The sequence below is a fragment of the Alternaria alternata genome (assembly GCF_001642055.1).
Source record: "Alternaria alternata strain SRC1lrK2f unplaced genomic scaffold CC77scaffold_15, whole genome shotgun sequence".
Classification (NCBI taxonomy): Eukaryota; Fungi; Ascomycota; class Dothideomycetes; order Pleosporales; family Pleosporaceae; genus Alternaria; species Alternaria alternata.
Window position 1 is genome coordinate 724,873 of NW_017306204.1, and position 21,108 is coordinate 745,980.

The window sequence follows — 21,108 nt, forward strand, 5'->3', positions numbered from 1 at the left end:
TGGTGCGCCTTGCTTGGAACCTCTCGAACATGCACGCCTGCCCACCATCTAAAGTGCGTTTATGAGTGCGGCTGCTCCTCGGCCGCCCTCAGGACCTCTGCCCGCCAACACCACCATGAACGGCTACACCAATGGCTCCCACGGCGCCGGCGCAGACGCATGGAGGAGCGGCGATGGCGCTGGTGACTCCAGAGGCGCTGTAGGCCCATTCCCACCCATCGCCGAAATCATAGCCTCTGCAACAGATACGGCCGAGTCGCTGAGACACCACTCGGTACACATCCAAGACACGCCCCGTATGCGACAGCCGCTGACAAGACATAGATCAAACTCCTTCTGGATAGGGCCAGAGGACATTTCAACTCGGCCAAGACGATGCTCAACAACCGCTCACCCGCTGGCGCTTACTGGGAATACATCGTCGCATACCAAATCGTCGCCGAACTGATACCTACCCACCGTGACTACTACGACAAGATCAACGGTAGTCGCAGCCAGATCCACCGCGATTTCAACGACCTCATGAAGGAGATCAAGGCGAGCGAAGAGCGATTTGTGCGCATCAAGGACATTATTAAGAACGATAACAAGAGAAACGGCGCCCATCATAGGACTTCCTCTGTACCACCCGCTACGACACCAAGCAACCGAAATGGAATGATTGCATTGCGGAAAGACGACGAGCTGATGCTTCCTGAGGTTCCTACGGAACTTCCGAATGGCCGAGCTTCACCTGCGGCTTCTCTGGATTCTGCAAGAAGAAAGCCGGTCGTGCAACCGAAGCCACAATCGCTGCATGGCCGGGCTGTGCACCAGAGTTTGTCGTCGGTGAACGGAGTCAATGACCTCGCCCAACGATTTGCAAACTTGAGAGGCTCTGGCCCGACGGTCGACACATCGTCCGCCCGCTCCAGCCAGGACTTTTCTGTCAAAATGCCGTCACCTGCAGACTACAATTCCACAAATCGAATCATGGGTCCCCGGGGCATGCCTCCACCACCTCTCTCGATGCCCCCACCGCCACCAAAACTACCTTTAGATACACAATTTGCAGCCTCCCTACCAAAGGAGCCCAGTCCTACCTATAGTCCAGCGCGGAATATCTCAGGCCCCTCAAGCATCAACGCACCTCGGAGTACGCCTAGAAGTTTGAATGGGACCGGAGGACGTACAAACTCACTTGCTTCATCCAGCGCATCGAGCTATGCGCCTAACGTCAACGGTGCACCGAACTCGTATTTTCCGGCTCAGCAAAATCTTCGCGATGCGAACGGTAGAACAAGATCTGTCAGTAAGACGGTGGAACTTGAGATCGACGCCAGCATGCTTTACGACTATTACCGTATGTACAATGTACTCACCATCGACGTGCGGGATAGGACAGACTACGACGCCGGACATGTTTTTGTGCGCAACATCATGTGCATAGAGCCACTAACACTGCGTGATGGCGACTCGGCCGAACAGCTTCAAGATCGTCTGATCATATCACCAGACGACGAACAGGACATGTTCGATAGGCGAGCCGACTTCGACGTAGTCGTGTATTATGACGAGTCAACTAAGAACATTGACTTCATGCATAGGCACAATCGATCAGATAGCGAAGTTGCTTTGAAGCGGTTATTTGACACCTTGCACGAGTTCAACGCCGACAAACCACTCAAGCGTCCCCCAGTCCTCCTCAAAGGTGGACTTGATGCTTGGGTAGATCTGGTGGGCCCACAAGCTTTGAAGATGTCCTCTACCGCTGCAGCAATGGCGGCTGGTCCAACCAGAACTCGGGCTATCCGACGATCACCCGCCGCTAGCCACATTGCGAGAAACAATACGCAGAGAAGATCAAGACGCGAATATGTTCCCATGGATCAGGAAGAACAACAACAATGGCTGGAGGAAGCTCGAAAAGGACGTGCTGCTGTTCAAGTACCTCCAGCAGAAGGCGAGGAAGAAGAGGAGCCTACGTCGCCATTCTATCGCTCAACAGAAGAGTTTCTGCGTCGATATCCCGATGTCGAAGCCGAACAGTCGTCTATGATGTACCCTTCCAAATTCCAATCGACCAATCAATACGTCGCACCTGCCATACCTGTTGCACCTTCGCGGCCACCGCCGTCTGTGCCTCGAGTCAGCTATAGTGGCGTGCACGAGCGACAGCAACAAACTCGAGATGTTGTTTACAATGGGCAGCCTCAATTTAGTAACTTGAGATTGCACCGGACTGGACTACTGAACTTTGGCGTCACATGCTACATGAACTCTGTAGTGCAGTGCCTTAGTGGGCATCTATTGCTTTCAGACCTGTTTCTCACCGGACGATATCAGCGTGATCTGCAGCGAGACAATTGGAAAGGAACCAAGGGTATCCTACCAGAGGCGTACGCAACCCTGCTGTCAAATCTGTACAAAGGCGATGTCGGATCCGTCCGCCCCAGCACGTTCAGAGTAAGTTTCTAAGAACAGAGGCAGAGAATAAGCATGACTAATGTTGAGTAGCGTATATGTGGTCATTTCAATTCACAATGGGGAATCGACGAGCAGCAAGACGCCAAAGAGTTTCTCGAATTCGTTCTAGATTACATGCACGAGGACTTGAATTTAACGTGGAACAAACCACCACTCAAACCGCTCTCGGATGCGGAAGAGTTGACGCGAGAGAGATTCCCCCGTCAGTACTCAGCCATGATTGAATGGCGAAGGTATCAACATAGGGACATGTCTGTCATTGGCGGTCTATTCGCCGGTCAACACGCTTCACAACTAACATGCCAGACATGCGGCGTGACGAGCACAACATATGAAGCCTTCTGGAGCATCAGCGTAGAAATTCCCCGCGACGGTGAATGCGATTTACGCCAATGCTTAAACTCATATTGTGCGCCGGAGCGACTAGCAGGAGATGAGCTATGGCGTTGCCCTCGCTGCAAGAAGGATCGCGAGGCTGTGAAGAAGATCACTATCACCCGCGCGCCTGACACGCTCGTCATTCACTTTAAACGCTTCAGTGCTTCTCGCACTGAAAGTGCCCGGAAGGTCCGGACGCCTGTTAATTTCCCCCTCCAACGTTTAGACATGGGACCCTATGTCGAACCACCCATGAGCCTCGAACAAGAGCGCTACGTGTCAGAGAAAGCCCGAGATGGGCCTGCGCAGCTTGCGGGTGTCAAGAGTGACCCCACTATGAACGGACCTTATGTGTATAATGCCTACGCTGTGATCTGGCATATTGGCGCTACGCTTGGAAGCGGACATTACATCGCGTTCGTCAAGGATAAATCGAGAGGGTGCTGGAGGTCGTTCAACGACGACAAAATTACAGATTTCGACCCGGGGAATCTCCCGCCACACAATCGTTTGCAGAACGAGAAGGCTTATATTGTTTTCTACGAACGCGAAAGGGTCGCCGGCGGCGCGTTCTAGGAGGACATACTCCTTGGCATGTCCGAGATTCTGAGTGGAAAGGCGCGTTTGAGTTTTGAGTAGCGACAAGTCATTTGGGTTCACGATGGTCTCTCTGTTCATACTTTGTTGAGGCTTACGACATTACATGCTCTGGGTAAGAGTATTGCATACCTGGCGTTGGGATATATACCACTTGAATATTATTCCTGAACACATCTCATTTGCGTCATACACCAAAACTGGGCCCGGCTAGATGCGGTTCATCAAATTTACTATTCGGGTGAGTCAAACCAGACGTCGTGAAGTTTAGATGCCTCGTTATGGTGAGTTTGACTCAGACCGATGATCGGCCCGCAGGGATGCTGAGCACCGAACTTTTTTTGGGCGATAAGATAAGCAAGTGACTCTCCGCACGTACGTCGTTCCCCAGACGCCGCAACCCCTCTTCTATTTATTCTTCCTACTCACTTGTTCTCATCTACCTTCACTTTCTATACCTTCAAACTTGCAAATATGTCAAAGGGACGCGTCTGCCTTGCCTACTCTGGTGAGTTTTCCTTACAATTGGCGATTGCACGACCAATTGCTCTCGTCACGTCTGAGCAAGCAAAACTAACCTGAGTCATTAGGCGGCCTCGATACCTCCACGATCCTGAAATGGCTCATCGGTACGCCAGAACAGTTTTTAGAGACGTAACACAAGCTAACACGCAGACAAAGAGGAGGGCTATGAAGTCGTGTGCTTCCTCGCCAATGTTGGCCAGGAAGAGCCCTGGGACGAGGTCGAGAAGAAGGCGCTCAAGATTGGTGCGAAGAAGATGGTCATTCTCGACCTACAGAAGGAATTCGTTGAGGAGCTCTGCTTCCGCGCTGTTCAATGCAATGCCTCATACGAAGGCCGCTACCTCCTCGGGACCTCGCTGGCCCGCCCAGTCATCGCCCGCGCACAAATCCGCGTTGCGCAACAAGAAGGCTGCGGGTTCGTCTCGCACGGCTGCACAGGCAAGGGCAACGACCAAGTCCGCTTCGAGCTGGCTTTCTACACACTCCAGCCTACCATCAAGGTCATTGCGCCATGGAGGTTGCCCGAATTCTGCGACCGCTTCAAGGGCAGGCAAGATCTCCTCGACTATGCTGAGAAGCATGGTATTCCAGTCACTTCTACCAAGGCGAAGCCCTGGTCTATGGATGCCAACTTGGCTCACTGCAGCTACGAAGCTGGTATGGCGAAACACCCAGAAATCGCATTAGTGTGACTAACAAGTCAGGTATCCTCGAGGACCCCGACGTGTCTCCTCCCGACGACATGTGGACTATGACCGACTCCCCTCTCAACGCTCCCAACGAACCCACCGACATCACCGTCTACTTCGAGAAGGGTATTCCCGTCAAGGTCGTCACCCCAGAGAAGACCTACACCGACTCTGTCGAGCTCTTTGTTGCGCTCAACAAGCTTGGTTTCACTCACGGCATCGGTCGCATCGACATTGTCGAGAACCGTTTCATCGGTCTCAAGTCCCGCGGCTGCTACGACTCTCCCGCCATGACCATCCTCCGCCTCGCCCATCTCGATCTCGAGGGTCTCGTCATGGACGCACAGGTGCGCAACCTGCGCGACCAGTTCGTCTCGCACAACTGGAGCTACCAGCTCTACAACGGCATGTACTTCTCTCCTGAACGCGAGTTCATCGAGAACAGTCTGCTGTTCTCCCAGCGCAGGGTCAACGGCGAGGTCAGGATGAAGTTGTACAAGGGCAATGCGTACGTCCTGGGCAGGTCCAGCCAGACTGAGAAGCTGTACTCTGAGGAGGAGGCGTCCATGGACACTTTGGACAACTTCAGCCCAATGGACACTACTGGCTTTATCGCCATCCAGAGCATCCGGTTAGTTCACGTTCCTTTCAAACGTGAAGCTTTTGCTAATGATTTTATAGTCTCAAGAAGTACGGTCTCCAGAAGGCTGAGGAGGGCGAGAACATGTCGAGGGCTTAGAAGGCGACCGATGATATGCGTACCACGTTGACATACTGGAGGAGGTGGCTTCACCGTGAGACAGTCCATGACCAAATAACTTGGGCGTCTCCTCAGGGCTAGATATTGACATGGTCATGTCTAGGGAAATCCTGAAGTTGAAAAACGACGATGAGATGACATAGATACCAATAATAAAACCATATTGAAGCATTGAAAAAGTGCACTCGCATAAGTGATAGGAGCTCAAGAAACTTTCAGCAATCTTCATTGGCCGATTAGCGGCCCCTTTGCTTGTGGGTCGACGCTACCCACGGGAGGCGGTTACTCCCACCCCGAACCGTTCCGAAGTCGGCATCGCTACCGCGAACATCTAACTTTGCGTTTCCCACGCACTTTCTCTTCTGCCTCATCGCGCGCACAATCGTTGGAAAGATACGATTAGGTATAAAACATAGTGACATTTAGAATGCGTAAGGCTCTCGCTAGTAAGTCAGTTGAAGGTGAGTATATATATATTGACAGCATGACATATCCTCTTGTCGACGACTCGATGGAAAGAAAGTAAGGACACGTCGTTGTTGCGCGCGTTTGTTCGTTCGCACGCTACTAGCTATTCCTCCTTTGTATCCTCGGTAACAAGATCCTCGATAACAAATTCCTCCCCTTCTTTCGCCGCTTCATTCTGTCCGCTTGTCGTTTCCACCTGCGGTTGTTGCAGATAATTTTGTTGTCTGATATCAGGACTGGCGGGATTTTCGTACGGAACCGACAACGATGGCACCCTTGACAACAATGACAACGATGACAATGAGGGGACATGGTTCAACATGATGTTATGGCCGACAATGTTGTTGAACTGAGTGGGCGACGCATGGGACGACTGGTACCATGGAGGGGGTTGTGGGGCTGATCGGTGCTGTTGCGGACGGCGGTTGGCGTAAGGAGACATACATGGGTGTCGTTCCTGTTGCTGTTGCAGAGGAGCACTGGGGAAGGATGGAGCATACAAGGGTAGCGGCTGCTGTTGTTGCAGAGGAATATGGGGGAAGGGTGGCGCATACGGTGGTAACGCCTGCTGCTGTTGCAGAGGGACACTGGGGAAGGTTGGCGTATACGAAGATAGTGCCTGCTGTTGTGGAGGGTCGTAGGTGTAGTTTGGCATATACCAGGATTGCGGCTGTGCCAGAGGGAAGCCGTTGGCGTGGATTGGCATAGACCAGGGTTGCTGCTGTTGCGAAGGGTAGCTGTCAATGTAGCCTGGAGCATACGATTGGGCATATGTCGGTGGCTGCTGGTTGTAACTTCCTTCCTGATGGAGGTCGATGCCCTGAGCTTGATATTGAGGTTGCGGCTGTTGTTCCTGGATTTGAGGCAGGAGGTCGTTGAAGCCAATTTCCTCACCACCCTCCTCAGTGTTGTTGAACGCCTGGGCAGCATTCATCGGAATGGTCATATCATCGTTCTGCGGAACTTCGTTTGCGGATGACAGGATAACCGGGTCAATGGTTCCATCATAGCTACCTGGGAAGGAGGCAGGAGCATGATCCGAAGAGAAGATTGTGTCTGGCGTTGTTACAGCGCTTTCCTGACCATTTTGCAGTGGATCAGGATGTGGGAAGAATGGTGGATTCATCGCGACCATGTTAGTCATCCAACCGAAGTCTGCACCGTTGTAACTCCCATCCATATTGAGGTTGAACATACTGGGGGGCTCACTCAAGAACCCCCCTTGTACACGCCTCAAAGATTCCTGGAACATTCCTTCATACTCAGGATGCCAAATAGTAGGAACTCCGAAGCCATCAAAGTTTTGGCTTGATGGTAGTGGTGGTTGAGAGCTTATCATGCCTGATGAGGGCACAGCAGGCCCCATGTTGCCCGATCGATACAGATTTGAGATATATTCTCGAGCTTCCTGCTCCTTGCGGCTTCCATAAGGTTTCATTAAGCGAGGAAAAGATGGCGCACCAGATGCTTCTTGGTTGATTGCTGGACTGGGACCGGCGGCCAGACCTTGAGGCCTCGAAACCGGACCATGTCCAAGAGTATGATGTTGGTCCGGGACCATTGTAGCGCCTGGGTTCCTCCTGGGCTTTTCAGAAGCAGGCATTAGCTTTCTGTATGATGTTTTTGGCTTTGGAATCTCATCATCTTTCTCGCATTTCCGTTTGCGCGTGGCGGTCGGGCCGTTGGGTTCATTTTTCTTTGGAAGCATCGTGATATGGCTAAAAGGTAACTGAAGGTTTGGGAAATCAGATAAAATCATATCGCGTTCATGAATCGCTTTATACTAATACTTATCTGATCCTAAAAGTTAAGCTCGATGGTGGAACTTGGTTGGGATCGTGGAACTGAGCATTTTCATTGGTCACTTCCCAGATAGGCTCTAAACGTTTTCTATCCGTGGATTGACGCCGTTCATACCATAGGAATACAAAGCTTAGCGCTCATCAGATATCGTTATCAGACGGATCAGTCACATTCTTCCAGGGTAGCTGCTCGTACACACGGGCTTTACTCCATCAAAATCACGATCCGAACCAATGACTGCCCCCGTAAACTTGATAGAACGTGACTTTTACGTTCTACCTCTGGAACTCAGTATTTTCCATCGAGATTTCCAAGCACAGCATATTCTGGGTCATTTTCTATCCTAGTCTGAGCTCGAAATGGCTGTCTCATGATCCTCGCTTGCCTAAGCCATCCCACTCCAGCGTCGAGCAGGCCTTTTCCCACCTTCATCTACCGTGGTAAAAGCATTTCCATTAGTAACAACAGTAACTCCTCATTGACCGCCGCTCGCTTCTTTTGCTAGTCTCTTCCGACTTGCTCGCATTGATCTCTCCTGCCCTGGTTCTCTCGTGCGCTGCCCTCATCAACGCACTCGTTCCAACGTCATCCCCATCGTGAGCCCAAAACGTAAAAGTGAAAGCGCAAAGCGAAGGGTGATGTTATCCTTAGATTATTCAATTGAGAGCTGAATGGGTCCAGTTTTTGAAGTAGTATTCGAGTTCTACAAAGAAACGCGACAAACGATTTCCGCGCACATGAGCTACGGCAATTCTTCCACATTGGTAAGACACAGGCGCCAGTCAAACCCATACAAACCTGGTTTTGAGACTCAGCGAGCTTAATCACGTACAAGGTTCGGTGGTGGGCTGTCAGCGTTGAGACTTCTTCCAAGAGCGTGTGTTGGCGGTCTCATCACTCCCGAACATAGTAGCATAGCTAGATAGATGACAATATAGCCAACACAATCCAGGTTCGTCATTATCACCGTTCCATTCAATATCTGTATGCACTGAAACCACATATCTTACATTTCCATCCCTACATGGAAGACGCACTTATTACTGTATGCGTCGTGTCAAAGTCCTAGACACCTCGGTCGCGCAAGTGATCATCTCGCTCAAGCATAACTTCCTCCAAACAAACTGACACTTCGTCCCATCCTCCAAGCACCCCAAAGCACCATACCCAGAATGGCCAAATTAGCGAATTGCCTGCAGATGACAAGCAAGAAAGTCGTAGCCAGAACAGCATTGTTTGACCATCCTGAGGTGTCAACGTAAAGAAGTATGATGTCGTAGATAATGAAGATGTCGCGAAGCCAAATAAGCGGCACAACGACGAAAGCGAAACGAGCGAGGTCGTGGCGTTCGGGTGACTGCAGGATGTTAGCACTAGTACCAGGTAATGCACTGTGAAGCGATAGACTTACACCATGAGCATTCTTATTCGTTGTCCCATACTCCCTCGATACCTCAGCCGAGACGCTCAAGCTAGCTGCAACAACAATAGCCTCGTGTACGATATATGTGATTCTCGTCGCACGGTCATGGCTCATAACATTTGACCAAGACAACAGTGCATCTGGGCCGGAGCTACCAGTGCTGACATCCCTTGCTTCCATACCCAAGCCCCAAGCTGCAACACCGGTACTCAGCATGGCAAGCATGATGAAAGTATTCCAGATACGCGACATGGTCTTTGGTGTGGAAATACCGGTGCCGTTTTCCTGAACATGACTGGAGTGGATCCAGACTCCACCGTTGAGCAGCACAGTGAAGAAGATTGTGGCGAGGGTTGTAGTGAAGGTAAGAGCCGAGATACTGGAAGAGTATTCACTCCCTATGAGGGTATAGGCGCGACGGCCATTCCAACCGAGGTCGCTATTGTAATCGATTGTTCCGCTCGTCTTGAGGAGGTCGGATACGAAGCGACATACATAGGCGACGAAGAGACAGAGAAGAGCTGGCCAGAGGAAGAGGTATGTTCCCAAAGTCGTCTTTAATGGGCCATCACGAGCACTGTTTTCTTTGCCTGGCGCAGCAAAGCGGCGTTGTTTGATTCGCTTGAACGTAGGTCTGGATGCTAGACCAAGGAGAATCAGGGCTCCAGCTGCTGTAATGACATCGAGGGAGAAGACGGCTTGGTAGGATGGTCGTTCGTTTGTGATGTTGATATCGGACATTGCACGTTGGGATGATCAGGTGTAGGGAACTGAAATGAGGCTTGATCTACAGTGAGTGCTGAGGGACATTCCCATCATTTGACTATATGCGAGATTGATGAAAATGCATCCCTGATGCATATGACGTTGATCGCTGTCACCCGCTTGGCAAGGCGATGATGGTGGATCGGTTCGGATGTGGATGCCGATGATGGTGGTATTCGGAAAGGACGGCAGGTATAGCGAGCTACTCAGCCTCTGGTGAGGATGCCCGGTGTCCCATGGTCTATGCTTCCATCGCATCGTCAAAGAACAATGATGGCCGCTTGCATGGGTAAAAACTAAGATGGTGAGCAGAAGTAACAATGATGATGCGAAAGCTGCTGACGAACTTGTGGAGGTTGGGTTAGTCTGCGGGAAGAGTGCAGGCGCTAAGACGTCGCATAGCCACCTCGGATCTGGCAGTCTGATGGCGACTCCCTCCCATCTCATTTTCTGTCTCACGAACTTTCTTTCACATTCTTCTCTTATCGCAAACAATATTTACTAAAATGATGAGCATCTGGAGAATTTCATGGATTGCAGTTTTACGCGCTGCTTTTGCGCGCACTGAGCGCGCGCGGTTTGGATCTGTCGATCTTCACGACGCGTCAAGTCACGCGTCTCTAGCTGCAGAGCTATTAAGTACGCTGCTGCACGTTCCGAAATCATTAGCACAAGTCATTCAATCTTCGTCCCGTTTTGCGTAGTTTACGAGAAGAGATATAGCAGGAAAGAAGTATACGGAAGTACGCGAGAGGAGCTGATGAACTGTAGCCACCCCGTCACACACGGATCCTCTGTATAGCTGGCCAGATCAAGCTCCGCCATGTCTTCAAGCCGGTCAGGCGATCCGAGACAGTTCGTTTGTGACCGGCAGTGCAAACGTACAACGTGGACGCAAACTTGTTTCAATAAAGACCATCAAACAAGTCGAAGGTTAGAACAATATAAGTATACTAACAACCTGTGTAAAGACCCATCCAGCCTCAATCTCATCTTCTCGCTTGGTAATCCGGCCAGAGTATTATCCAAATAAGCGTCACGTCTATCCGAATGTACGAAGATTGTACATCGGGCCCGCTATCGATTCCGGACTGCAAATTCCATGTACGGTCTGAGTAAAAACACTGAAGCCTGGAGGCTGGAATTTCTTTACCTAAATGAGACCATGTGGTTCGGGTACAGCAAATTCTTGTCTATTCAATTACATTGTTGACTTTGAGTCTGAAATTATGTCTAGTACACCCTATGCAGTGGCACTGGTCACGTTGATTGTTGACATACAATTCACCCTCTACGACTGTTGCACGGGCACTGGTCGACCCTTCCCTCTCTTGATCGTTGGACAATGCGCCTCCTTTCTCCCCTGATTACCCTTACAGACCTTATATATACACGAACGCACCAAACTCCAACTTTCGATATACTCCCTACTTGACTGCTATACAACTGACCAGCAGTACTCACTGCGGCCAGCGCAATTCAAGACCTTCGTACCCGTCCTGCAAGCTTTGATACGTACGAGCCATCCAAAGTCTGACAACCCGTCATACACAGCTACATATCAGCATGTCAGACCGAACGCGCCTGAAGCATGGCACCAAGCACATCCAGAAGTATCTGGTGAAAGCATCGATTGAGTCAACTGGACACTTGTCTTGGATAAAGAAGTGTCGTACGGACCCAGACACTCCAACCAATCATATGAAAATCTCCGTCTTCTTGAGATGCGGAGAGATCATCGCCAACGACCTTCCTCAAGTTGCCCTCATCCCGAACAGCGTCCTCCACCATCTCAGGGATGTTATATTGTTGAGGGACACCGAGATCGCACTCAGGGCACCCCTGGCTGAATCCGATCCGAAGATCAAGAAGAACCGCAACAGGCACGTTGCATTCAATGCTGTCCTTAAAGACGTTCTTCGCATGTTGACAGTCGCTCTTCGCCGACTTTCCCAGCGGCAAAACGAATCAATCGTTTCTCCTGTGTCGAACAAGTACGACTCGAATTCATTCCGTCATCTATATATCGAAGAGCTTGACGACGCGGTACCCGAAGCGCAGAACAATAGCGAGATTTTCTCCGAATTGGATCCTGCAGTACACGATCTAGACATAAAAGAGGATGAGATCGGCCAACAAGACATTGAGACTTTTCTTGGCCACAATGTCTTGCTCCTTGGGATACAACAAGATGCTCTCCACATATGGGGAAAATGCCATGCGAATGAGTTGTCGCCCGCTGCTAGCGGAGTCATCACTGGGTTCGCATACCAATTGATGCGGGCAGAAGTATCCAAAATCGAAGTTACTGAGCAGGTTCCACTCGTCCGTTTTCCTGGCTGTCCTGATACTGGTATCATTGGTCTTCTCTACCTTCTATATGAGAACTTCCATGGTCAGGTATTGAGGAAGGGCGGCAACACAGTTCGACAGGCGTCAGCCTGGGATGTTGCTAGGACTCTCTTCATGCCAACGTTGGAGAGTTACCTCACTGTGTGGACTCTCAAAAACAACGTTGTGAGGACATACATGTCAACGACAACTGACATGCCTCCACTTCCGACACCTGATCCATTCACTAAACTGCGAACGGTCGAACAAATCGAGGCCTCGAACAACGTTCAACGATATGAATGGCAGGCGTCAGGTAGCTTGTGTTTGGTGAAATTTTGTAAGACCATGGGTATCGTGGAACGCATCGAAGGCAGACAATGCTATAGCGTAACGGATGCGCTGACACGTTTCCTGCCCAAGACCTTGCAAACCGATAAGCCTGAGTTTTGGGAGGTGGTGTCTCTCGACTTACTGCTTCGAGTTATACTGAAATTGAACGAGGATAACGATTTCTTCCGCTAGGGTCAAGCGCTGCTTGATGTCGCCGACCACGTTGAATTGCAGAAGAAACAGTGGTTTGCTGGGAAACTCTATATACCCCCGCAGCTAGGCGTTGCCATCGACATCATCGACACCGTCGTGAGGAAAGACTCCCTCACAGAGATAGGCAAGAAGTATAACCACAAACCTCCACCGCAGCTGATGCTCCACTATAACCCTACATTGAACGGATTTACAAGTCAAGCTATCCTGCTGGAGCTTGGCGATGCTGTGGGTGTGGCTGAAGTAGGCGAGCCAGCAGCAACAAGTGTAGCAATCTTCTATAAGGCAATCACCTCTCTTGGATACTTGAAGAATTCTTGGGCCGAGATGGACTTCCTGATCGCATGCTTTGGCTTGGAATCAATTCTTGGCCAGAACACTCTACCAACCAGCTTTCACGACTTCTATAAACAGGCGAGGCTGATGCTATTATCAGGTCGAGCTATAGAATTCCTGCAGCCGACAAGCTTTCAGAAATCCCTGCAAAGGTGGGTCTTTGACTGCTCGACCGACAACTTCAAAGAGATGGTGAGCTTTCTCGTTGTGCATCTGAGGAAAGACAAGAGTGCTTGGAGTGTTGTGGCTACTAGACCTGAGACTAAATCAGAATTTGAGATGACTTCTGAATCGATGACCAAGTTCACACCAGCTACAAATCTGGAAGAAGCAGGCGCCACAAGCACGGAAGACTTTCGAATTCTTTTGCAGCCGAATGCTCCACAAACAGATTCGCAGTCAAAAAGGGACTCGCCGCCGATCACACCGACTTCGTACCGGCCTACACATGCCTCTAATGAACAGGACGAACAAGGGCAACAAGCTGAGGAAGATCAGCAAACCAGCGAGTCGCTCGGCCATGACAAGTTTGGGCCTCGCGAGATTCTTCAAGCGTTCGCGCAGCTGATGCAAGCCCAAGATGTGGTGGCACATCTTGCTAAGGGTACGCTCTGGCTAGAATGTACACAGCTTGCGTCTTACATAAAGGATGTGTACGTTAGCCTCACAGGAGATCAGCCCTATGTAGGTTCGACGGAGGACTTCAAGTACATACCCCTGCTTCTTGAGTTTCTTTACCGAAATGATGAGAAGCGCGACGATGTGCTACGAAGCGGTGTGCTACAGACATTCAGTCAACACATCAAGAAGAATGGTGGAAAGTACCTCCAAAGAGTGAAGGATATCAGCGGCGTGAATTGGAAGGGAAATTTATGATGTCGAACAGCTATTCGCTTTCTGTTTTCTGGTTACCTTCTACTCCGATCATACTCTAGCTCCGCTTTCTTGGCTATTGAAATAGTATAGTGTAGGATTAAAACTTTTTAGTGCCACTCTATGGTTTGTCAGACTTCCTATACGTGACTGCCAGATCGTAGTTATACTAGAAATTCCTAGTCACCTACCTGGACCCCGTTTACCTAAGAGCCTCCCAAGGTTCCGAAGCGTTGCCTGACGATAGACGCAACAACCATATCTAGTCACTAACGGATTAAATCGACTGAGAAACATTGATCTAAGGAGTCGAAAGTGATGGGTTCGCACATCTCACGAATTACGTCATGTTACCCACTAGCCTCGTGCTAGCCTAGGAGCGAGCTCAGGAGCGTGAAGTTAGGCAACACACATCATGTTATGCAAGACTCAATCCATACATACGCAACCAAGGCCATCTCAACAGCATTTCCTGCCATTCAAGCTACACTAATCTGCTTGGTTGGAGACATAGCTGGAGCTTGCTGCATTCGTTCTGTTTAGACAACATATGAGCTGTGCGCAGGCCCACAGCGTCTCCGACCACAGGGTAAATCACTCGATTTCTTATTTCCACGCATGGGTGGTTTGGCGGCGACTCCACTCCGTCCCATCATGCGGCCATGGCAACGAAACAAGTTCAGTCGACCGGAGCCTTTTAACCGGGCACGTACAACGGCGCCTTGGTCGCAACGGCGTAGCGTTCTGCTGTCTCAAGCCGTCAGCCTCTTCTACAACGCCCCTTGATTCACCATCATGTATCCCATCCTATTCTCGCAACGGTGGTGCATTACTCGATCTCTTCGACTTGCGATGTTGACAGCACTTACTGCGCCGCATAGGTGCGTCCTGCCAGATAACTATGGAGAAGTTGCCAGATTCGGTACAGCTTGATTTTCCATGCCGAAGGATGAAGTCAAGATTTGCAAATCATGCGAATCACAGGAAATACGTTTCCTCTTGCCGCAGCTGCTCTTGCGTTGGTTGATACTGCCAGTCGATTCGGTCCCTCCGTTGAACATTGGCCAAACGTCAATAGAGACTGATGTTATGTTGGAGAATCATCAGACTCCGACTGAGGTTGAGCAAAGCAGTGACCCGTGTGCGGAGATTCTGCATGAGGAGGAAGCATCGATGGCCAATGCGTTTCTCATGTAGCCAATGCTACGAAACCAACTGGATGGACGCCCCACAATCCTTCAGCGACCACGCAGTCCTTTCCTGATCTGTAAGGTTCATACATGGCCAAGTTCGCATCCTATACTTCAAGATCCACTATAAGACAAGCACGAGATTCAGATTGCGCGGCGGAGGCCATCTCAACAGAAGCGACGGAGATATCTATCTAACATTCTGTATAATCAAGATTCTTCCCAGAATTAGACCTGGACCTTCTTCTTAATTACACCATGAGCAGAATTCTTATCACAGGTGCAACTGGGCACGTTGGCGGTACTGTACTTTCTCAACTTATAGCCAGTAGTGCCCCAAGCATCAAGGATCTCACCTTCGATCTCCTCATTCGCGACGAAGCGCAGGCTGTGAAACTCAGAAACGCGTACGGTTCTCGCATTAATACCATCAGATGGTCTGGCCTTGAGGACACGGCTTTCATTGAAGACACAGCCTCAAATTATGATATTGTCATCAATACTGGCTCTGGTTTCATTCCTGAAGGTGCCATTGCCTTTGTAAATGGTCTCGCACGCGGTATCAATACCGGTAAACCCGCACCGTGGATGTTGCACATATCCGGTTGTACAAACTTATCCGATCGTCCTTTGACGCAACCCCCCAAGACCGATACGCGAGTGGAATGATGAAACAGACCGTGGAAGGATCCTCGACTTCATGGGAGCGCTCGATGAGATGGAGCCATACGCGCAGCGCACGACCGAAGTCGGCGTCTTAAATACGGCTGCTGAAACTGGTGTACAGGCTATCAGTGTCAACACACCTTGCATCTTTGGCGAAGGCACTGGCCTGTTCAACCGCCAAGGTCTAGTCATCCCTTTGATCATGATGTACGTTGTACAGCATGGCTACGGTTGGAAGCTCAACGAAACTGCGAACTTCGATTGGGTCCACGTCATCGATCTCGCCGATATCTATGTTCTTCTCGTACGCACCATCCTTGAACGCGATGACCGCGGTGTCGGTTATCTTCCATCCGGCAGGAATGGCATCATGTTTTCGGCGGTCGGCCGCACCCTCATCAAGGAGATCAACCAGGGTTGCTTGGATGCAGCCTTCGCTGACGGTACCTTACCACGCGATGATACCCCCAAAGAGAAGGAAATCAGACTTGTACCGCTGCATGAGATTGCGGACAAGCTCACCGCAGGCCGTCGCGATATCGCGGAGCGTGGCTGGGGCGGGCATAAGGCTACGAAAGCGGTGCAAGCACGCAGGTTATTAGGCTGGGAGCCAAAGCGACTGCAGAATGCTTGGAAGAAGGACTTTGGGGCTGAATTAGTCGCCCTGAAGGAGAACAGGCGGATGGTGACGATGGAGAGCTGCATTGGGGCCAAGAAGTAAGTCTTTAGTCAGCCCATCGCTAAGAAGGTTTAGTTCTCTCGTCTCAACAATATCCGTATCGTGCTGGGCGATCGGAGGTTTGAAGTCAAGACACTGTGAATCATGTTTGTCCTCAGAGACCATCAAAGACTAAGCCCAATATGGTATTCTTTCGGGGCGTTAGCCTAGTGTCAGAATGTCAGGATTCACGAATGAAGTTGTCGTCCCCAGAGCCTTGCTCTTCTTCTGATAGCATTTGTTTTCATCGAACAGGACTTTCTCCTTGACCCTCGGCATCATGAGCTCTCCATAGACGCACCATACACGATGTGGAGATCACGATGCTATACTCCCAATGAGTTGGAAGAGAGGCTCAAGATGGAGCTATGCCATAAGTGAGACTCGTCACATGTCAGAACATACAAAGTACGGCTTCCGAGGACAAAAGCAGACACAGTAAGGAATGCTTGAGTAATCGGAAGTTCCAACGGTCGCTATCTCCAATGTTCTTTCTCCAGATCGCTGCCTAGTGGCGGAGATTGGTGGCGTTCGCGCCTTCCCTTTCCGGTTCTAGGGTGGCGCGCCTTAGATTCACCCTGAGGCTGCAACCCTTTTTCGTCCAGCTTGTTAATCCATCGTGCCTTGACTGCCTCCGTTCAATGATCACGGTGAAATTAACCCGAAACGCCTTGCGTACTGTAGCCTGGCGCATACCCGCTTGTGGTAAAGCTCGTTTTGCACCGTCGTCGTCTTCGTTACTATATATTCAAAGACACCATCCGAACATACGTTATCGACAAATTGCTTCAACATCAAAGATGGCTTCTTCATCTTCCTCTTCTACTAAGAAGGAAGAAATGGAGGAGGGTCTACGCAAGATGGATATTAATGCAGCGGAGAAGCACATGAAGGATTGGTTCGGTGACCATGCATCATGGAGTCACGAACAGCTTCTCAATCTCATCTACGGTACGATACCTTCAAGAATCTCAAGATTGTATACTGATAGATATCAGAGGAGGACCTTATAACATTGCGACATGTGCAGTCATTTGGCGATTACGTTTCTGGTGGTCTTCGACCCAGCGGTGGCCGTCCTTCTTTTCCACTCATGACGCATGAAGAGTGGGGCCTTCTGAATGCTTCATACAGCCAGTGGGCTCCAGCACCCTACAACAACCGGCACTACAGTTGTATGGATCGGATTGCCCCATTAATCATGAGACAAGAGATCAAGGAACTCAAAGCCCCACCACATATCGGCTTTCTTGCCCGTCTACGTCCTCTGAAAGCAAAGCTCTTGCTTGGTATGGTGCCAATCAGTGGAGACCGCTGGCTAGAGCGTAAGATGGATGACCCTGCGAACTATAGGAACCTTTTCGAATTGATCAAGGACGTCAATTACATATTCGAATGGTTCAATCATGATGAGGTTCAAAACCGGACAAGGAGCGCTTTCAATTGGATGGTTGACAAATATGTCGAATTCGAGCAGGCAGCTAACCTTCGGCGCGAAAAGAACGGCATTGGAGAGAAACTTAACCTGGCCGGTATGTGGGCAGAATACTGGAACGACTTGACAACCAACATGTCAGAACGGACGCATCGATGGATTGTAGATCGCGTGGATGAGGTTCAAGCACGCGCTTTTGCGCAATACCAGGAAGCTCTCAAGGATGCTGGAACCGACGAAGCAGCTGTTGGTGAAGCAGGCAAGAAGTATTACGAGTGTGTACAAGATCTTAGAGGCATGCTCACCAGGCTGGACTACACCATTGGCATTCCCATGACTGGCTTCAAGGGATACGTAACCTCCAACGCCTTCAAGGATCTTCCAGTAACACAGAGACATGATACCTGGAGAAAGATGATGGCGGCAAAGTCTTTCAAACATCAGATAGCTATCCTTGAAGCGCAAGACAAAGCCGATGCTGAGCAAGCTTCCAAACAACCGACAATGGAGGAATTGCTCAATCCAATTCAGCAACTCACGAAGCCAGCACATCCACGATTTCGCGACACCGAAAATCTCATTGGCCACTACGAAGAAGGCAAGAAAAATCGCGACGAGATTCGATTAGTCCTCTGTGGTCCACCGAAACAGCCCACTCAGGAACATTGGATAACAATCCTACGTGAGCGCATGGACTTTTACGCAAAGAATCCGCGAGATGTAACTCGAAACCCGGATGCGTGGGGTTTTGTTTGCTACCGCCTAACTTACGATCAAACCGATGAGCAATGGGCGACCTTTGAGAAAAAGTTCCTTCAAGACGTCTCACGATCCGGAAACTGGATCGAAGGATTTGACAACATCAACAGGAAGGATAAAATCATGGTCATCGATGGGCGAGAATTTGGAATCGCGGAAGGTGATGTGGCGGCTGCCAAACGACACTTCAAGAAGACCTTCACCATGCTGCCGACGCTCGGGCGTATGTGGACTCAAGACTTCCTTATCATCGATGAGCAAGCATATGCCTCATATGCTGAGTCGCCCAAGGAGGAAGTTCGGCCTCCGCCTCCTTACGGTCCTGGATTTGGTTGCAATGGCGGGCATGTGCGTCTTGTAGATGGGACGTTTGATCAGCTCTCGCGGGAACTGATCGATACCTTAGCGCCTGGTTTTAAGGGCGAGATGAAGGTGTTGTCGAGTCTACTTCTGGAAGAGTTGTACCCACTTCTAGCGACGTTGAGCGTTCGACCTTACGGCTTGTGGCCATGCGCTCGATTGCATCCAAGAGAGGTGTACGTAGGGACAACGGATGCTGCCCAAGAGGGATGGTGGGAGTTTGGCCGCATCGATCAGGCTATGATGCAGGGATTTTTCGAAAGCATGAGGTCTAAGAAAGCTGACCTCCTCGCTAGGAAGACTTGAATAACTATGTACAATGAAGAGTAATTACATTGACCTGTTTGATAACGCCACTTGGAGATGGAGTTCATCCACTGAACCCCGCGGCAGCGCAGATCCCAACACCATAGGTCGCTCCATCACCAGCAGCAGATATAAGTGATGGTCTACCCTTGCGACAGCTCTTCGTGATGCATGATACTGCATCCATTTTGTTTGGGATGACATACTGAGTACAAGCAAAATTAGAGAATTTCCAAAACAGACATCCTGCGTTGCTGCCGAAGCAGCGATAGCAGCAGTCCTTGGGATTGTTGGAATCCGACAATACGCCCCAGACGGAACCAGGATAGTCGGGTCGGGTGGAAGTGTAAAGGACAGGATCGGCGCAGGGATCAGCCTCAACAGTCTGAGTAGCGGTTGCTGTTGAAGTAGTCGCTGCACAATGTTAGCAACGATGCCAGACAATCAGGATGATGTTTCTTACTTGTTGTGATAGTCGCGACGACAGAAGTCAAAGAGTGTGTCTCGGTGATCGCAATAATTGTTGTCGAAGAGTCGGTTGAGACGGCAGAAGCGACAGCTGTTGCGGTTTGAAGGACATCAGAGGTCTTTGAATTGTACTTGGTAACGGTGGTAAGCTTGACCTGCGTCACGCGTACAGTCGAGGTAGGTCTGGTAACCGTTGACGTTGTTGTGGTTTGACCGCACGTGGTTGTTCTTGTGAGGTAGCACGCTATTACTCTGTCAGCCTTTTGTACATATTCAAGCAATGTGTTACGTACAGCAATCACGAGGAATTATATCCAATGCCTTATAATTGTTTTGACGTTTGCGTACCACTGGAGTAGCAGCAGCACATGTCTCCTGTTGGTACGGTATCGAAGAGGTGATTGTAGTTGTTCTATACTGGTCAGTCACCGCATATAGGCTCATTGTTAAGAAGATGGTACGCACATAGTCTCGTCTTGGGAATCTGTCACTGTTACAGGTACGATTAATGTTGTCTCTGCAGTGCTCGTGGCCGTCTGAACCAACGTGGTTTGAGAGACCGTAGTGCTGGTCACAGTTTTCTGGATGGTTCTCTGCACGTTGCTGCGTAATTTAGTGAAGATCCTAACCCATGGTTTGCCAAGTACGTACGTTGCAATAGTGAAAGAAGCTGTTTGTGTTACAGTGACAGTCTGAGTCGTCGATGGCTGAACAGTCGTTGTCTTGGTGATTGTAGATTTGGGTTTAGAACATGTTGTCAACTTTAGACCGGCTTTAGCTGAGGAAACGTAAGCATCTTACTTCAAACATTTTTCTGGAGACTCATACAGATAAGTGATGAGCAGACTTTGGCTGAAGCTTGAGGAAGCTTGATGCAAGATTTGGATTGTGGGGCGCAGAAATCGGCTGCATCTGCAAGTCCAACACTGGCGAGCACAATGAGAATTGCTGAAAAAGCCTTCATCTTGACGCAGTCGAGGTACTCGTGCAGTTGATCAACAGCACACGGCACGTGTGACGGTCTTATAGAATTTCATTGCTTCATGCATAGATGAGCCCATGATGCATACAAGCGGTATCGAGACTGTATGCATATATTCCACAGCAATGCTTTACTGAACACAGTCAAATCAGCTCTAGAACAACAAGCCTCCAACCAGAAGTAGAATTTTTACTCGAAATCGCAGCCTCAATTAGCATTGTGTAGCCTTGCGAAAGGTTGATAGAACCCACGCTATGCCGTACT

The 21,108-nt window shown here is 50.0% G+C and overlaps 9 protein-coding genes across 9 annotated transcripts; 6 read left to right on the forward strand and 3 right to left on the reverse strand.

The window, feature by feature from the left end:
- Nucleotides 1–115: 115 nt before the first annotated feature.
- Nucleotides 116–3,420, forward strand: CC77DRAFT_939710 (ubiquitin carboxyl-terminal hydrolase 2; the record flags this gene model as incomplete). Its single annotated transcript, XM_018534692.1, has 3 exons — nt 116–274; nt 325–2,445; nt 2,497–3,420. 3 exons carry the CDS (start codon nt 116–118, stop codon nt 3,418–3,420), a joined length of 3,204 nt encoding a protein of 1,067 aa, XP_018384134.1.
- A 495-nt stretch (nt 3,421–3,915) lies between these two features.
- CC77DRAFT_1032761 (argininosuccinate synthase) lies at nt 3,916–5,394 on the forward strand (the record flags this gene model as incomplete). The annotated part of the gene is made up of 5 exons (XM_018526765.1): nt 3,916–3,949; nt 4,032–4,070; nt 4,123–4,623; nt 4,671–5,286; nt 5,337–5,394. The coding sequence occupies 5 exons, from the start codon at nt 3,916–3,918 to the stop codon at nt 5,392–5,394; spliced, it is 1,248 nt and encodes a 415-aa protein (XP_018384135.1).
- Nucleotides 5,395–5,986: 592 nt separating this feature from the next.
- CC77DRAFT_1010623 (hypothetical protein) lies at nt 5,987–7,591 on the reverse strand (the record flags this gene model as incomplete). The annotated part of the gene is made up of 1 exon (XM_018523660.1): nt 5,987–7,591. The coding sequence occupies one exon, from the start codon at nt 7,589–7,591 to the stop codon at nt 5,987–5,989; it is 1,605 nt and encodes a 534-aa protein (XP_018384136.1).
- Nucleotides 7,592–8,638: 1,047 nt separating this feature from the next.
- On the reverse strand, nt 8,639–10,203 carry CC77DRAFT_1022243 (hypothetical protein). The gene is made up of 2 exons (XM_018525421.1): nt 9,098–10,203; nt 8,639–9,043 (listed from the first exon to the last, which is right to left on the reverse strand). Exons 1-2 carry the CDS (start codon nt 9,848–9,850, stop codon nt 8,786–8,788), a joined length of 1,011 nt encoding a protein of 336 aa, XP_018384137.1. The 5' UTR covers nt 9,851–10,203; the 3' UTR covers nt 8,639–8,785.
- Nucleotides 10,204–11,492: 1,289 nt separating this feature from the next.
- CC77DRAFT_1022245 (hypothetical protein) lies at nt 11,493–12,745 on the forward strand. The gene has a single exon (XM_018525422.1). It carries the CDS (start codon nt 11,576–11,578, stop codon nt 12,728–12,730), a length of 1,155 nt encoding a protein of 384 aa, XP_018384138.1. The 5' UTR covers nt 11,493–11,575; the 3' UTR covers nt 12,731–12,745.
- A 22-nt stretch (nt 12,746–12,767) lies between these two features.
- On the forward strand, nt 12,768–14,041 carry CC77DRAFT_1022246 (hypothetical protein). The gene has a single exon (XM_018525423.1). The coding sequence runs from the start codon at nt 13,079–13,081 to the stop codon at nt 13,961–13,963; it is 885 nt and encodes a 294-aa protein (XP_018384139.1). The 5' UTR covers nt 12,768–13,078; the 3' UTR covers nt 13,964–14,041.
- Nucleotides 14,042–14,931: 890 nt separating this feature from the next.
- On the forward strand, nt 14,932–16,537 carry CC77DRAFT_1073731 (hypothetical protein; the record flags this gene model as incomplete). The annotated part of the gene is made up of 2 exons (XM_018529196.1): nt 14,932–15,775; nt 15,828–16,537. Exons 1-2 carry the CDS (start codon nt 15,409–15,411, stop codon nt 16,535–16,537), a joined length of 1,077 nt encoding a protein of 358 aa, XP_018384140.1. The 5' UTR covers nt 14,932–15,408.
- Nucleotides 16,538–17,152: 615 nt separating this feature from the next.
- Nucleotides 17,153–19,811, forward strand: CC77DRAFT_1022249 (hypothetical protein). The gene is made up of 2 exons (XM_018525424.1): nt 17,153–17,485; nt 17,533–19,811. Exons 1-2 carry the CDS (start codon nt 17,335–17,337, stop codon nt 19,392–19,394), a joined length of 2,013 nt encoding a protein of 670 aa, XP_018384141.1. The 5' UTR covers nt 17,153–17,334; the 3' UTR covers nt 19,395–19,811.
- On the reverse strand, nt 19,427–20,962 carry CC77DRAFT_207810 (hypothetical protein). Its single transcript, XM_018530639.1, has 6 exons — nt 20,691–20,962; nt 20,514–20,640; nt 20,328–20,465; nt 20,156–20,274; nt 19,858–20,106; nt 19,427–19,808 (listed from the first exon to the last, which is right to left on the reverse strand). The coding sequence occupies exons 1-6, from the start codon at nt 20,824–20,826 to the stop codon at nt 19,459–19,461; spliced, it is 1,119 nt and encodes a 372-aa protein (XP_018384142.1). The 5' UTR covers nt 20,827–20,962; the 3' UTR covers nt 19,427–19,458.
- Between the last annotated feature and the right edge of the window lie 146 nt (nt 20,963–21,108).